We start from the raw sequence: 16909 nt of genomic DNA, 5'->3' as shown, positions 1-16909 counted from the left end.
TCTCCTACTAATAACCTAAAAACACAAACACCAATACCTGTGCTTTGGATAAGCATACTGTCTCCCCCCATCACATATGCCCTAGATATAACCACATATTTCCAGCCTACTGTACCAACAAAAGATACAAAAACCCAGTGCTGTCGAGACGATTCCGACTCATAGTGACCCTATAGGACAGAGTAGAACTGCCCCATAGAGCTTCCAAGGAGCGCCTGGTGGATTCGAACTGCTGACCCTTTGGTTAGCAGCTGTAGCACTTAACCACTATGCCACCAGGGTTTCCCAACAAAAGATAGAGCTACTAAAAGTTTGCTTTGTATTGATAGCTCTTTGTATTGATATTTTTCAGATCCTAATCAATCCAAATTATAGAATTAAGAAAGGACACTGTCATGAGTAATACACATATAAAAGATATATGATTGGCTAGGGTATAAGTAGAGGCAAAAGCCCATGACCTGAAAGAACTTAAATGCAGATATTGAATAAATGCAGTAATTCAATATCTCTTAGATGGTGGGACAGCTAGCTCCTTCTTCAGCCAAGGTAGAAACCTAATTACTGTCTTCAACTTCTCAAGTTCTCTTACTACCCTTCCAGCAACCAAATCATTATGAGTGTTACAAATTTTACCTCCTGAATGTCACTCAGTGTTCCTATCCATTTCATCCCTACCTTTGGAGCCTCAGATAGAGTGATCGACCGTCCTATTTTGTCTGGGACTGAGGGGTTCCCTGGGACTCAGGACTTCCAGTTTTTTTAGCCAGGACAGTCCAGGCAAATTGAGACGTGGAACTTCCAGTGCTAAATCCAGGCAAGCCCCAGGCAAACTGGGACAAGTTGGTGACCCTAGCCTCAGGCTGACATCGTTTTTTACCTGGTGTGCTGTACCTTTACTGTATTTTCTCAAACCTGAAGTACTCATTTACTTATCAATTACAAGTCTCATCTGCTTCAAACCACACTCCACATTGGAGTTGAAGCGCTCTATCTAAAATCCTAATTTGAAAACCTGACTCTCCTATATAAAACCTTTTGTTGACCCTTCCAGTCTTCATGAGAGAGGCCAAGCCTTGAGTGTGTACACATGACCCCCTGAAATCTAGTTCTTCTTGGAATCTCTGTCCCTAGATCATCTTGGTCTCTCAAAGGTCATCTCTCTAGTAAGCTTTCATTGACCTTGCATCTGATTGGACTGCCTCTTTGTATATTCCAATAGCCTAGGGATAATCCACGCAGAAACTGTGTTTTGCCATAGCACTCATCAGCCTGCATTCTTCCTGATTTACTTGACTGCCTCTTCTATCACCTCCTTAAGGGCAGGGGTGCTGCCTTACTTGATTTTCTTTAGTAAATGTTGAGTGTTGGTTTCTCAAGATCTGACCAAGTTTACAGCTTTAAAAACTCCATGGTGCAGCTCTACTCTCCACACATAGGGTCGCCATGAGTTGGCACTGACTTGACAGAAATTAACAAGAACAACAACATATACGTATTATATGACAGACCCAGGATTTAAGCCCAGGTTTTGGTTGACCTAAAAGCTTGTAACATGCCTCTGTTACTGTGCATATATCACATGCTCATGTGTAATCATCAGCTCTTGTTTCACTCTCCTCTAAATACTCAGGTCCAGGAGGGCAGCCAAGTAATAATATGGCTTGTCAATCAAAAGATGACCTTTATTTTAGGTATGGTATTCGTCTTAGCCAGTTGTTGAGACTACCTTGTAGGAGACTCAGTCTTGGAAGTTGATAAACCTCTACTTTTTTTTCCCCCTCATCATTAGCTCACCTGAGAAGTGTTATCCTTCCAAGACTAAATTTAAAAATAATGTAGAATAATAACCCTTTTGTGGCTTGAATTCTGCTTCATACCAAATGATCAGTGCTTATCATGATCATTTTCACAGCGCTCAGGCTGCCTTCTACATTATCAGAGTTGCAACATCAGTAGAACAACCACATGAATTTCACACGTCTGGAGCCTGGGAATAACTCCATGTGGAAAGTGTGTTTTGTTAGTATGAACATCAGTCAAGTACATATGGAAATATTTTACTAAAAATAATCAACTCATAATGTTCTCTCCCCTACTGCCTGCCCCTTCCCAAAGTCATACTAGTGTCTCAGCCAACACATCAAAGTTAAGTTTTGTCAGTTCTTCTACTACAGCCATGAACACTCTATTCACAATGTTATAGCTCAGGGGTCCTAGGTAATGCCTATGTCGGGTTTTAAAAAGTGTGATTCTTTAATATGGAGGGGAATATATTATTCAGTTTTGAAATAAAAGGACAAATAGAAAGGTTTCTCAATGGCTTGAAGGTCAAATGAAGGATTCTGAAGGCAGATCTGCAGAGGTTCTCACTTCTGTGAGACCTCGAGACATCTTCAATGGCTCCTTGGCAGCCTTTAATCTTTATCTATCTTTATATATCCACTGAACACTTCCTTTCTGCCTATAAACACCCAAGTCCAACACACCCTATTTTTGATCCCGAATCTCACTGTTACCACCCTACTGCTTTCCTTCCTTTTACCATGAAATTGCAAAAAGAGACGTAGCCCATCATTATTGCCTCTGCTTCTTATTTTAGTCACTCCTCGATCCACTATAATAGGTTTTACTAATAATCCACAGCTTTCGTGGCTCTCCTTTGGAAAATATCAACAGCTTTCTAACCACCAGAGACAACAGTCTCTTTAGTTGTGAACACAAATATTATAAGCATCAAATGCTGTTGCAGCCTTCTTTGAAATTAAAAAACCTTCCAAGTCACAGTGGAATTTAGTGAGAAGTCTTCAGAGGAAATAATCCTGCCGAGTGTACATGAAAACTAAAAGTACTATGTTAGTACTTAGGTCTTTGTCCACAAACATAAGGAAAAAACATTACAGAATATTTACATTCTGATGATGACACAGGAAAATGAACAAAAAGCACTATTGGGAGACTAGGCAAATGAGGCAAAAGGTCCATTTAAATTAAAATCTACATTTACAATTTTGTTTGCTATAATGTATTACACTTCCTCTCTGAAGTTTACAGAAACTCTCTAAGATAATAACTAATAGCCACAAAGTATTTGTTGTTTAATCTCCCACAATCTGTGGGGTTTGTAATCCCACTTGTTATAGAAAATTTTATTTGGTCACTTAATCTATAGAACATTTGTTTTAATAAAAATCTGTTCCTTGAGTTTTAAATGAATTTACTAGATTTGTTTTAGTTAATTCATAGCTATAAAAATGTGTAAATTATAAAGCAGCCCTGGTGGTACAATGGTTATAGAGTATAAATTATTAGAAAACAAATAATTTGGGACTAGCTTACTCATCGCAGACTCCTTGAAATAAGGGATACTTCTAGCAGATTCTAATCCAAAAGATTCTAATCACAAATACATTGTGAAGCCTTGTTCTTTTATGCAGTCTGCGTTCTCTTTAAGTTTCCATGAAACCATCTTTTCCCTGTTCTCTTCTATCTTTGTGACTATCCCTCGAATCTATTTTGCCGACTCCTATTTCCCTACCTAGCCCTCAAGTGGTGATAATTCCCCAGATTCTCATTTTACATATTCTCCCAGGTAACTGCATTTTATGCATTTTCTCTTGAGGAGCCCCAAATCTAAATCTTGAGCGAGGTCCCATACCTGAGCTCCAAATCACTACTTCCAATGGCCTCACGGGTATCTTCACTATTGCTCTTGCATTGGTCCCTCAAACTCAAAATGCCCAGACCAAAAATTATAATTCTAACCTATTCCTCTCCCTGCCTTTCCTAACAAGAAATTTCAGAACCACTTTCTACCTCCTTCTTTGTCGATAAATTCAACTGGTCACCAATTTCGTATGCATTCCATAGGTGAATCAACTTTTAAATATGCCCCCTCCTTTCATCCCCACTGCTTCATCCACATCCCACACATTTCACAGGTGTTGTCTAGCTTTATTGGTCAGGCTGTTGCTAGTTCTCTTTCCCACAATTCATCCACAATGAGATGTCTTTTAAAAATAAAGACCTGAGCATGCCACTCAACAGTTTACATTTCTATATAACTGACAGAATAAAATACAATTTCTATTACATGGCATACAAAGGCCTTTAAAACTTGCCCCCAACCTACCAGCCTTTCTTTTATTACCATGCACTCACCTGATCCTCAGGTGTACTGCACTACCTGTTGCTTCCAAACATAGCAAACATTTTCACATGCCGGTGCCTTTGCCGGGAAGGCCTTTCTTCCCTTGCCCATCAGCAGCCAATAGGCTGCAGTTCAAACCCCAGGCCTGCTGCTTAGAAACCATGTATTTAAGAAAAGATAATTAACATCTCAGCCCATGTAACTAATTGCTTTTTAGTTATTTCTCCCATATCATAATGGGCATATCATGAACTCAGCATTGCTCCTGGCAAGAACTGCTCTTTCGCCTTCAATATTTATGCTATAGAAATTTAACACTGAAAAGTTTTAAGGGCTTAAATTAACTCTCTGTTATCTAGGATCCTTTGGTCATTTTTATTTGAATTCCTTCAAAAGATATTGGCCTTGAAGTGTTCTAGGGCTTAATATCATGTCTTTCCACATCAGCTCAAGCAGCAGCAACAGTGATCCAAATTCTATTTTTTGCTTGCTCACCCCTAAACATGTGTTAGTTCACAGCTGAAGGATGGGGCTAACTGATTACTATCTGAATTTTGTAAAGTTTTTCTTTTATCTTTTTTTTATTTTCTAAAGACACACCTATGTACCTTTAAGATTCGTTCACATAATACAACTGCAAGCCTTACTCTGAGCACTCACATGGGCTGGAATCCAAGCTCTGCCACTTACTAGCTGCATCTTCTTGGCCAAACAACTTTACCTTTCTGAGCTTCAGGTCCTCGTTCTGTAAATCAGAAGTCTATCATAAGGATTCATTAAGATCACATGTGAGAAGCAGGAGCTCCATAAGTGGCAACTCTTCCAATTACTAATATGCTTCCTCCATGGATTTTACTGTTTGATTTTCAAGCTCCCTGAAGACAAGGGCTGTTGTACTTGTTTTCATATCCCTAGCACTTGTTTTCGTATCTGTAGGCTTGTGCCTGGTAAATAGTTTTCATAAATTCAGAAATATCAGTAAGACAGAAGTTAAAGTCTATCTAATCATTTGTCATTGTCTTTCTACTTAGCTTTCTTCTGTGTGGCATAATATGCAAACTAAAAACTAGTTAATGCATTTATTTTTAGTAGACACATGACTGGTGTTATCTTTTTCTTTTTCTAATTTTATATTCTGAAATAAAGGACTGGAAATGGGAATATTTTCCTCAATCAGACTAAAACAGTACTTCAAAAGTAATGTTACAAGCTACATGACACTGCTCCCACAGTGTTTACTGATAGTGTCAGAGAGAAATGCTAGGAGCCCTAATACATGCCATAAACAGTATGCAAAACATTACTAACAATGCACAAACACCAAAAGAGAAACTAGATATCTGGGAGCTCCTAAAAATCAGACACCGATGTTTATCCAAAGACTTCACCAAGAGATTAAAAAGATTACCTACAGACTGGGAAAAAGTTTTTAGCTATGACATTCCTCATCAGCGTCTGATCGCTATAATCTACATGAAACTGCAAAAACTCAACAACAAAAACACATATAACCCAATTAAAAAACGGGCAAAGGATATGAACAGACACTTCACCAAAGGAGACATTCAGACAGCTAACGCATACATGAGGAAATGCTCAAGATCATTAGCCAGTAGAGAAATGCAAATCAAAACTACAACGACATTCCATCTCACTCCAACAAAAAAAAAATTTTTTTTTTTTTTTTTACAAGGCTGGCATTAATCCAAAAAACACAAAATAAATGTTGGAGAGGTTGTGGAGAGACTGGAATACTTATACACTGCTGGTGGGAATGTAAAATGGTACAACCACTTTGGAAATCGATTTGGTTCTTCCTTAAAAAGCTAGAAGTAGAACTAGCATACGATCCAGCAATCCCACTCCTTGGAATATATCCTAGAGAAATAAGAGCCTTTACACGAACAGATATATGTACACCCATATTCATTGCAGCACTGTTTACAACAGCAAAAAGGTGGAAGCAACCAACGTGACCATCAACGGATGTATGGATAAATTATGGTATATTCACACAATGGAATACTATGCATTGATAGAGAATAATGATGAATCCCTGAAACAATGCATATACAAGAGAGGTCAGCACCACTGGACTAAAACAAAAGCAAAGAAGTTTCCTGAATAAACTGAACGCTTCGAAGGCCAGCATAGCAGGGGCAGGAGTTTGGGGACCATGGTTTCAGGGGACATCTAGGTCAATTGGCATAATAAAATCTATTAAGGAAACATTCTGCATCCCACTTTGGATAGTAGCATCTGGGGTCTTAAACGCTAGCAAGTGGCCATTTAAGATGCATCAGTTCGTTTCAACACACCTGGAGCAAAGGAGAATGAAGAACACCAAGGCACAAGGTAATTATGAGCCCAGGAGACAGAAAGGGCCACATAAATCAGACACTACATCAGCCTGATACTAGAAAAACTAGATGGTGCTAGGCTACAACCAATGACTGTCCTGAAAGGAAACACAGCACAGAACCTCTGAGGGAGCAGGAAGCAGTGAGATGCAGAGCTCAAATTCTCGTAAAAAGACCAGACTTAATGGTCTGACTGAGACTAGAAGGACCTCAGACGTCATGGTCCCCAAACCTTCTGTTAGCCCAAGACAGGAACCGTTCCCAAAGCCAACTCTTCAGACAGGGATTGGACTGGACTATAGGATAATGTTGAACCATCTCTGCATACCTGGTATGAATCCCACTTGGTCCTGGTGAATTATTTTTTTGATATGTTGTTGAATTCTACTGGCTAGAATTTTGCTGAGGATTTTTGCATCTAAGTTCCTGAGGGATATAGGTCTGTAATTTTTTTTTTTTGTGGTGTCTTACCTGCTTTTGGTATTAGGGATATGCTGGCTTCACAGAATGAGTTTAGGAGTATTCCATTCTTTTCTATGCTCTGAAATACCTTTAGCAGTAGTGGTGTTAACTCTTCTCTGAAAGTTTGGTAGAACTCTCCAGTTACGCAGTCCAGATCAGGGCTTTTTTTTTTTGTTGGGAGCTTCTTAATTACCTTTTCAATCTCTTCTTTCGCTATGGGTCTATCTCTTCTTTCGCTATGGGTCTATTTGGTTGTTCTACCTCTGTTTGTGTTAGTTTAGGTAGGTAGTGTGTTTCTAGAAATTCATCCATTTCTTGTAGGTTTTCAAATTTGTTAGAGTAGTTTTTTGTAGTAGTCTGATATGATTCTTTTAATTTCAGTTGGGTCTGTTGTGGTATCACCCATCTCATTTCTTATTCTGGTTATTTGCTTCCTATCCTGTTTTTCTTTTGTCAGTTTGGCCAACAGTTTATCAATTTTGTTAATTTCATCAAAGAACCAGCTTTTGGTCTTGTTACGTCTTTCAGTTATTTTTCTGTTCTCTATTTCATTTAATTTTGTTCTAATTTTTGTTATTTGCTTTCTTCCTGTGCCTGAGGGTTTCTTTTGTTGTTCTCTATTTGTTCAAGTTGTAGGGATAATTCTTTGATTTTGGCCCTTTCTTCTTTTGGATGTGTGCATTTATTGATATAAATTGACCTCTGAGCACTGCTTTCGCTGCGTCCCAAAGGTTCTGATAGGAAGTGTTCTCATTCTCATTGGATTCTACGAATTTCCTAATTCCATCCTTAATGTCTTCTATAACCCATTCATTTTTGAGCAGGGTACTGTTCAGTTTCCAAGTGTTTGATTTCTTTTCCTGCTTTTTCTGTTATTGATTTCTACATTTATGGCTTTATGGTCAGAGAACATGCGTTGTAATAGTTCATGTTTTGGATTCTGTTAAGGCTTGCTTTATGACCTAATATCTGGTCTATTCTAGAGAATGTTCCATGTGTGCTGGAAAAGAAAATATACTTGACTGCTGTTGGGTGGAGTGTTCTGTATATGTCTATGAGGTCAAGTGGGTTGACTGCGGCATTTAGATCTTCCATGTCTTTACTGAGCTTCTTTCTGGATGTTCTGTCCTTCACTGAAAGCGATGTGTTTGTTTCCTACTATAATTGTGAAGCCCTCTATCTTACTTTTCAACGCTGTTAAGAGTTTTTTTTAATGTATCTTGCAGCCCTGTCATTGGGTGCATAAATATTTAATATGGTTATATCCTCCTGGTATGTTGTCCCTTTAATTATTATATAGTGTCCTTCCTTATCCTTCGTGGTGGATCTAACTTTAAAGTCTATTTTGTCAGAAATTAATATTGCCCCTCCTGTTTTTTGATTGTTGTTTGCTCGATATATTTTTTCCATCCTTTGAGTTTTTGTTTGTTTGTGCCTCTGAGTCTAAGTTGTGTCTCTTGTAGGCAGCATATAGACAGATCGTGTTTTTTAAATCCATTCTGCCATTCTCTGTCTCTTTATTGGTGCATTTAGTCCATTTACATTCAGCTTAATAACTCTGGATAGGTATCAGTTTAGTGCTGTTACTTTGATGTCTTTTTTTGTGTGTTGTTGACAGTTGCTTTATCCCACTTAATTTTTTACTGAGTAGTTTATCTTTATATATTGTCTTTTCCTCTTATTCGTTGTTGTTGATTTTGTTTTTGCTGAGTATTTTTTTTCTTGTCTTTTATTTTGATGAGTAGGATTGTTAGTCTCCTTTGTGGTTACCGTAATATTTACCCCTATTTTTTTAAGTTTAAACCTAACTTTTATTTCTTTATATTGCCTTGACTTCTTCTCCATATGAAAGATCTGTGACTACATTTCTTATTCTCTCTTTACTGTTTCAATGTTGCCCTCTTTTACATAATGGCATTGCTGTTTCCAGCCAAGAATCATATATCCAGCAAAACTGTCTCTCAAATATGAAAGTGAAATTAGGACATTTCCAGATAAACAGAAATTTAGGGAATTCATAAAAAACCAAACCAAAACTACAAGAATTACCACAGGGAGTTCTCTGGTTAGCAAATCAATGATATCAGATATTGACCCAAGACTAGAACACAGGACAGAGCAACCAGATGTCAACCCAGATAGGGAAATCACAAAAATAAATCAAGGACAAATAACGCACGGTCTCACTTACATGAAATGACAAGAATAGGTCAATATATAGAGACTGATGGTTACTAGTGGTTACCAGGAGTAGGAGGAGGGGGGAAAAAGGTGAATTTTTGTCGATGATGGTGGGAAAATTGGCATCTACTAAGGGTAATGGTTACACAGTTTGACTAATGTAACTGGTATCACTAAGCCGTAGACCAGAAAAAAAGGGTGAAATGGTAAATATAATCTTATATATAATTTTACAATAATGGCCAAAAAAAAAAAAGGCTGCACTTGGTGATACTACTTAGATACAACTAAACACTAAATGTGGTTAGATTTGTTGGTTTGAAGGTTTAGGATCATGGCTCTGTGAGTCTAACCAGTCAGTTGGCCTAAGGTTGTTTTAGAGTTTCTGTTCTACCTCTTAATTTGAAGAGTAATGCTTGCCGTCTTAAAAGCTTTTGAGAGGCCACCCAAGATACAACAACTGGTCTCTATTCACTTGGAACAGTACAGAAAGAAGGAGACCCAGGAATTGGATGAGGAAAGGGAATGCAGGTCTAATTGCCACCCTGAACCATTACCTTCTTTGCCATGAGACCAGAAGAAATGGTTGGTGCCCAGCTACCGTTACTGAACCTTTTGATCAAGCACCCAATAGATGGATCCTGATCAAAATAAGGAAAAATGTGGAACAAAACATCAAATTCTGATGGAATCCAGACTTACTGGATTCATTGAGAGTGGAGGAACACCTGAATCTATTGTGCTGAAGTAATCTTTAAACTTTCAGTTAAAACTACCCCATGATGTCATCATTAAACTACAGTTTCACTCAAGTAATAAAGAATGTCAGCTTAGATCACTGCACTCCTTTAAAGATTTATCTATATGAGATCAAATTGACAACAGTAATTCTAAAGTACAGATTAAGAATTTTAAGGGATAACAGTTAATGGTGGTGAAACAATATAGGTAGAAATGTGACCTAATGTGAAGAACGCAACCAAAAGCACTGAACTGTACAGGTAGAAATTGTTGAATGGGTATATGTTTTGTTCTGTATATTTTCACCAAAATAATAATAATAATAATAAGTTGGAGCAAAAGGAAAACACATTTTTACAACTAAACTTACATAACAGGAAGTCATGCCCAAAGCAACAAGATTGTCAGTAACAAGACAGCATAGTTGATCAAATTGATCTGAATCATGGACAGACCTGTAGGAGCTGGTGAACTCGTAATCCAGAATTGTGTTTGTTGTTATCACACCACTTAGTGCATCAATCTGAAACGCGTCTCCTTGGTTGCCAGAAAGAATGGAATATTCAAGAAGGCCGTTCAACCCACTGTCTGGGTCAGCAGCAAAAACCTGTGAGGAGCCAACTCTTCTGTTAAACAAGGATTTAATTTGCGACATAGTGTAAGCGTGTTTTTCAGAGAAATGCATTATGAAAGAATCACAGATTCTCAAACACATTTTAAAAACAACGATTAAAGGAATACCAACAAGCTGCTGAAATTTTAATTTTATAATAAGGTGGGTGAAGGGTGAGGAAATTATTTTGCATACACAGTCAAAGGATTTCCAAGTAACTTTCAGTAGGAGAGGCACATGTTTTTGAGCTATAATTTTAGGCAACAAGGAAAAAAATAATAATAATTTGCTTGAATAGAAGATTTCCAGTACTGAACATGTATTCAGGCTAGAACCAGAAAAGGAAAGAAACATAGAAAACTTTTACAGAGTAAATGATAACCTTTCATTTGTCCTTTCCTTTTTCTTCCCTCCCTCCCTCCTTCCCTCACTTCCTCCCTCCCTCCCTTCCTCTCTCCCTCCCTTCTTCCCTTCTTTATTTTCTTGCTTAAAGTATTGCCTGTAAAATGGGCCATATGTGGATTTTTTTAATATTGTATTTAAAGCCTTATTTTAAAGTGATCTTTAAAGAAATGGAACAACACCTAGATTGAAGACTATCAAATTTAGATCTTGATTACTTATTTAAGGAGTTATCAAAGTACTGCTGACAATAACACAAAAGTCTGGCATCGTTCTCCATGGAGTTATATCATACAGTTTGCATCAAATTCTAGTCACAAAACTAATAATATTGTGGGATCGAGATCTTCTTTAAGAACAAGTTGACAGATCTGTGTTAAAATTTTGTACTTTTTTTATCCTCTCTTACCCTCAGCCTCAGCCTTAAGTCACGTTCCTGGGCTGCCATACTGATGGTCCTAGCTCTTCTTACCCTCTCAACTTTTACACTACTGCAGAGTTCTGAAGGGACTCTAAGGGGCCCAACTGAAGCACCCAGGGACCTCATCTGCAGGGCACGTGTTCCAGCTATCTGATACATGAAGGCTGCAATCCCCAGTTCCCTTCGGGATCATCAGGAAGAGAAACCTGTGTGTATCTGGGGCCAGATAAAGTTCATCATGACTACTGAGCCTGTAGACTTAAACCTTTTGTAGATAGAAGATCTCCCAGAATAGTGGATCAGTCAGGGCTTTAGGGTGTCAACAATACACATCTACCATGTGGTGCAAATGGTTAAGCACTGGGCTACTAATACTAACTAAAAGGTTGGCAGTTCAAACCTATCCAGAGATGCCTTAGAAGGCCTGGCGATATGTTTCCAAAAGGTCAGAGCCTTGAAAACCCCATGAAAGTAGTTCTACTCTGCACACGTGGGGTTGCAGAGTTGAAATCAACTCAACAGCAACTAAACAACAGCAACATGGCTAACTTAACTAGAAAAGTAATGTGTCAGATAGATGGTGCTCTACAGAGTATCTGCTAGTGCTCAAGGGAGTCCCTAGAGAAAGCAGGTGGGCAGTAATTGAGTACTGAATCAATCAAGAGGAAGAAAAGTAAATTCCGAAACTCAAGGCTTCTCTCAATCTCGGGTTTCATCCAATCGAACAAATATTATGCAGGGACCCTGGAAACATTTAAAATTTCATTGTGTTTTAGACAAAGCCTTATATATTTTTCTGTATGCACATTAAAAAAAAAAAATTTTTTTTTTTTTTACATTAATTGATAACAATTAACCAAAAAAACCACATTCCTGTTACCTGTATGACGTGAGCATCGTAGAGCTGGCCTTCAGACACCGATGCATGGTAAACACTTTTCTCAAAACACGGTAAATTATCATTCACATCCTGTATCAAGACTGCTACTTTGCTGTAGGCTCTCTGCCCACCCTTTTCAGCTAACACGATGAGCTGTACTTCATTTCTGACTTCAAAATCAAGAAACTTGGGTTCTTTCACAGTGAGTTCTCCTATTTTTATCCCCAGAGGGAAAAAGAGAGAAGTACATTACAGTTACATATAAAATGCCTCAAATTGTATTTGACTCATATACTCACCTCTTGTTCAAATCCAGTGCTCTCAAAGCCTCGGACTGGGTGCTCCTCCTCCTTGCTGATGGGGGCATTATGAAAAAGTTGGGAACTTTATGATAATTGCTGGGTTCAGAAATGTAGAAGCGATGTTGTTGTTGTTGTTCTGTGCTATCAAGTTGGTTCTGACTCATAGCGACCTTATGCACAACAGAACGAAACACTGCCCGGTCCTGAGCCATCCCTACAATTGTTGTTATGCTTGAGCTCATTGTTGCAGCCACTGTGTCAATCCACCTCTTTGAGGGTCTTCCTCTTTTCCGCTGACCTTGTACTCTGCCAAGCATGATGTCCTTCTCCAGAGACTGATCCCTCCTGACAACGTGTCCAAAGTATGTAAGACACAGTCTCGCCATCCTTGCTTCTAAGGAGCATTCTGGTTGTACTTCTAAGACAGATTTGTTCGTTCCTTTGGCTGTCCATGGTATATTCAATATTCTTCGCCAACACCATAATTCAAAGGCATCAATTCTTCTTTGGTCTTCCTTATTCATTGTCCAGCTTTCACATGCATATGAGGATATTGAAAATACCATGGGTTGGGTCAGGCGCTCCTTAGTCTTCAAGGTGACATCTTTGTTCTTCAACACTTTAAAGAGGTCCTTTGCAGCAGATTTACCCAGAGCAATGCGTCTTTCGATTTCTTGACTGCTGCTTCCATGGCGGTTGATTGCGGATCCAAGTAAAATGAAATCCTTGACAACTTCAATCTTTTCTCTGTTTATCATGATGTTGCTCATTGGTCCAGTTGTGAGGATTTTTCTTTTCTTAAAAAAAAAAAAAAAAAAATTTTTTTTTTTTTTTTTTATGTCAAGGTGCAATCCATACTGAAGGCTGTGGTCTTTGATCTTCATTAGTAAGTGCTTCAAGTCCTCTTCACTTTCAGCAAGCGAGGTTGTGTCATCTGTGTAATGCAGGTTGTTAATGAGTCTTCCTCCAATCCTGATGCCCTTTTCTTCTTCATATAGTCCAGCTTCTCAGATATTTGCTCAGCGTACAGATTGAATAGGTACGGTGAAAGAATACAACCCTGATGCACATCTTTCCTGACTTTACACCAATCAGTATTCCCTTGTTCTGTCCGAACAACTGCCACTTGGTCTATTACAGGTTCCTCATGAGCACAATTAAGTGTTCGGGAATTCCCATTCTTCACAATGTTATCCATAATTTGTTATGATCCACACAGTCGAATGCCTTTGCATAGTCAATAAAACACAGGCAAACATCCTTCTGGTATTCTCTGCTTTCAGCCAGGACTCATCTGACATCAGCAATGATATCCCTGGTTCTATGTCCTCTTCTGAAACCAGCCTGAATTTCTGGAAGTTCCCTGTCGATATACTGTTGCAGCCATTTTTGAATGATCTTCAGCAAAATTTTGCTTGTGTGTGATATTAGTGATATTGTTCTGTAACTTCCACATTCGGTTGGATCACCTTTCTTGGGAATGGGCATAAATACGGATCGCTTCCAGTCAGCTGGCCAGGAAGCTGTCTTCCATATTTCTTGGCATAGACGAGTGAGCACCTCCAGCGCTGCATCTGTTTGTTGAAACATCTCAATTGATATTCCATCAATTCCTGGAGTCTTGTTTTTCCGCAATGCCTTCAGAGCAGCTTGGACTTCTTCCTTCAGTACCATCGGTTCCTGATCATATGCCACCTCTTGATATGGCTGAACGTCATTGACTAATTCTTTTTGGTATAATGACTCTGCGTATTCCTTCCATCTTCTTTTGATGCTTCCTGCATTGTTTAATATTTTCTCCATAGAATTCTTCACTATTGCAACTCGAGGCTTGAATTTTTTCTTCAGTTCTTTCAGCTTGAGAAACGCCGACCGTATTCTTCCCTTTTGGTTTTCCATCTCCAGCTCTTTGCACGTGTCATTATAATACTTTACTTTTTCTTCTCGAGACGCCCTTTGAAATCTTCTGTTCAGTTCTTTTACTTCATCAATTCTTCCTTTTGCTTTAGCTGCTCGAGAAGGGATAGAAACTATAAAATACCTATCTCTGAGATCAGATATCTGAAATTAGAGCTATCTCTGAAATCGTCCTTCTCTCTCCATCGCTGCGTCATGAAGTCTACGTTTCAAACGTCCCTTGGATCTATCTCTCTCTGTTTCCAATGCTGCTAGCCCCCTCCAAGCCACCATCATCTCCCACTTCATTAGCCATTTAACTGGTCTCCCCATCAATCCAGTTTTCATTGTGAATTAAATAATAAAAAATGGATCCTGTCATTCCCTGCATAAAACTGTTCAATGATTTTCCACTGCTAATATGATAAAGTTCAGTATCTATGACTAAGGGGCACCTGACCTGTGGTCTTTTCAATCATCCCATACACATCCAAAACTTGGACAATGGAAGTAGAAGAATGGATGCATTTGAATTGTGGTGTTGGTGAAGAAAGGAGCCCTGGTGGTGCAGTGGTTAAAGTACTCAGCTGCTAACCAAAGGTCAGTGGTTTGAACCTATTAACCAATCCGTGGGAAAAAGATGTGGCAGTCTGCTTCCATAAATTAGATTTACAGCCTTGGAAACCCTATGGGGCAGTTCTGCTTTGTCCTATAGGATCATTATGAGTCTAAATTGACTTGACGCAATGGGTTTGGTTTTTCTGGTTTTGGTTGGTGAAGAATATTGAATGTACCGTGGATTGCCAAAAGAATGAATAAATCAGTCTTAGAAGAAATGGAACAAGAATGTTCCTTCGACTCATTTTTTTGGATACGTCATCAAGAAAGACCAATCCCTAGAAGAGGACATCATGCTTAAAGCTGAGGGTTAGTGAAGATAAGGGGGCTCCTCAATGAGAAGGGCTGACACAATAGCTACAACAATGACCTCAAACATACTAATGATTATAAAGATGGCACAGGACTGGGCGGGCAGTGTTTTGTTCTCTCATACATAGGGTCGCTATGAGTCGAAGCTGACTGTACAGCAACTAAGAATAACACAAAGACCTACATGCTGGAGCTTCTGCCACCTCAGAAGTCTAATTCATGTCATTTTCCACTTTGCTCTCTGCCCTGGTCACACCTGTGAACTTTCTGTTCCTTGATTGCTCATCTCAGAGTCTTCATGCATACCTTTCTGTCTGCCTGAAATGCCCCCTTCACATCTATTCTTCTTCAGGGGTATTTCCAGGCCCACCCACTCCTGCACTATGGCTAATTCAGCCCGCACAGACTCTGAAAGATACCTGCACTTCTTGGCAGCATCTTCATCAGTAGGCTCATCTGCTTTCTGTCTGTTAACCCTCTTGGTTTATAAGCTCCATGAGGTGTGGATTGTTAACTGTCCCTTACACCATCATATCCCCAATGCCTAGCTTGAAGTCTGGCAGACAGAAGGTGCCCAATAATATATGTTACACTCTCATATAAAAAGTATTACCAGGTTAGGGAGGGAACCTGACTTGGAGTAAGGCCAGGCTCAAGTTTCTCCCCCAAATTAAGAAGAATCCTCCCTTGATACAATTCAGTTTCCTTCCTTGGTTTCTATTTTTATTCCTTTTTACAACCCAATGCATGACTGAATTATTATATTATTAACTTTGCTTTCACTGCCAGAAATTCCATTGACTAGAGATTTGTGAAATAGCACTAACTTTGGAGTTGAAGAAACGTGAAACCAAGCTAAAATCCCCGTCCTGGCTACTTCACTTCTGCACTTCACCTGGCTCCACCACTGACTAAGTCTGTGACCTGGAGTAAGTTATTCCATTTCTATAAAGCTGAGTCTTTTAGTGTTGTTCTTTATGATAAAAAACCACCTGGGAGATTTGTTGCAAGGAGCGAATGATGTAGTGCACACGTAGAATGTTTCTTTGCTGTAAAGTGATATAGATTTCAATGTTCTATACAAGTCTCCCTGATCAGACATAGATTTAATACCTTTGTGGATTCTGAATTTAGACAAAAAAAATTAACAGCCACAAGCTAATAGAAGTTTGATACTCTGGAGAAAGAACCTGTACGATTTTTGGAAACATGGCCTGGAAGCCACAATTCTTGTTGCTCTATCCTAACCAGTCTCTCCAGGTAAGCAACCTACTCTAAGACAACTTCAGGCCATCAGGTACTCACCTGGCGGAGAGTCATGTACTGTTTCTAATACTCTGTCTTTGATACTGAGAGTGTTTGGGGGGGGGATTCTATAGTTTATATTCTGTTATTAAGAAAAAATTAAATAATTAAATTTTGTATTAAGAACCTGCTGTCATGGATTGAATTATGTCCCCCCAAAAATCTGTGTATCAACTTGGTTAGGCCATGATTCCCAGTATTGCATGGTTGTCCTCCATTTTGTGACTGTAATTTTATGTTGAGAGGATTAGGGTGGGATTATAACA

General features: G+C 38.8%; 1 protein-coding gene across 2 annotated transcripts in view; it reads right to left on the bottom strand.

The window, feature by feature from the left end:
- Nucleotides 1–16909, bottom strand: part of DCHS2 (dachsous cadherin-related 2) — a 384441-nt gene that overhangs the window by 11032 nt on the left and 356500 nt on the right. For both annotated transcript variants that reach the window (XM_049905372.1, XM_049905373.1), the window contains exons 15-16: nucleotides 12211–12422; nucleotides 10350–10501 (exon numbers count right to left, since the gene is read on the bottom strand). In XM_049905372.1, coding sequence (XP_049761329.1) covers nucleotides 10350–10501; nucleotides 12211–12422 — 364 coding nt within the window. The remainder of the gene's footprint in view (nucleotides 1–10349; nucleotides 10502–12210; nucleotides 12423–16909) is intronic.

Source organism: Elephas maximus, chromosome 13, assembly GCF_024166365.1.
Source record: "Elephas maximus indicus isolate mEleMax1 chromosome 13, mEleMax1 primary haplotype, whole genome shotgun sequence".
NCBI classification, from domain to species: domain Eukaryota; kingdom Metazoa; phylum Chordata; class Mammalia; order Proboscidea; family Elephantidae; genus Elephas; species Elephas maximus.
The sequence above is the reverse complement of the archived record's forward strand: the minus strand, read 5'-3'. Positions and strand labels throughout refer to the sequence as shown.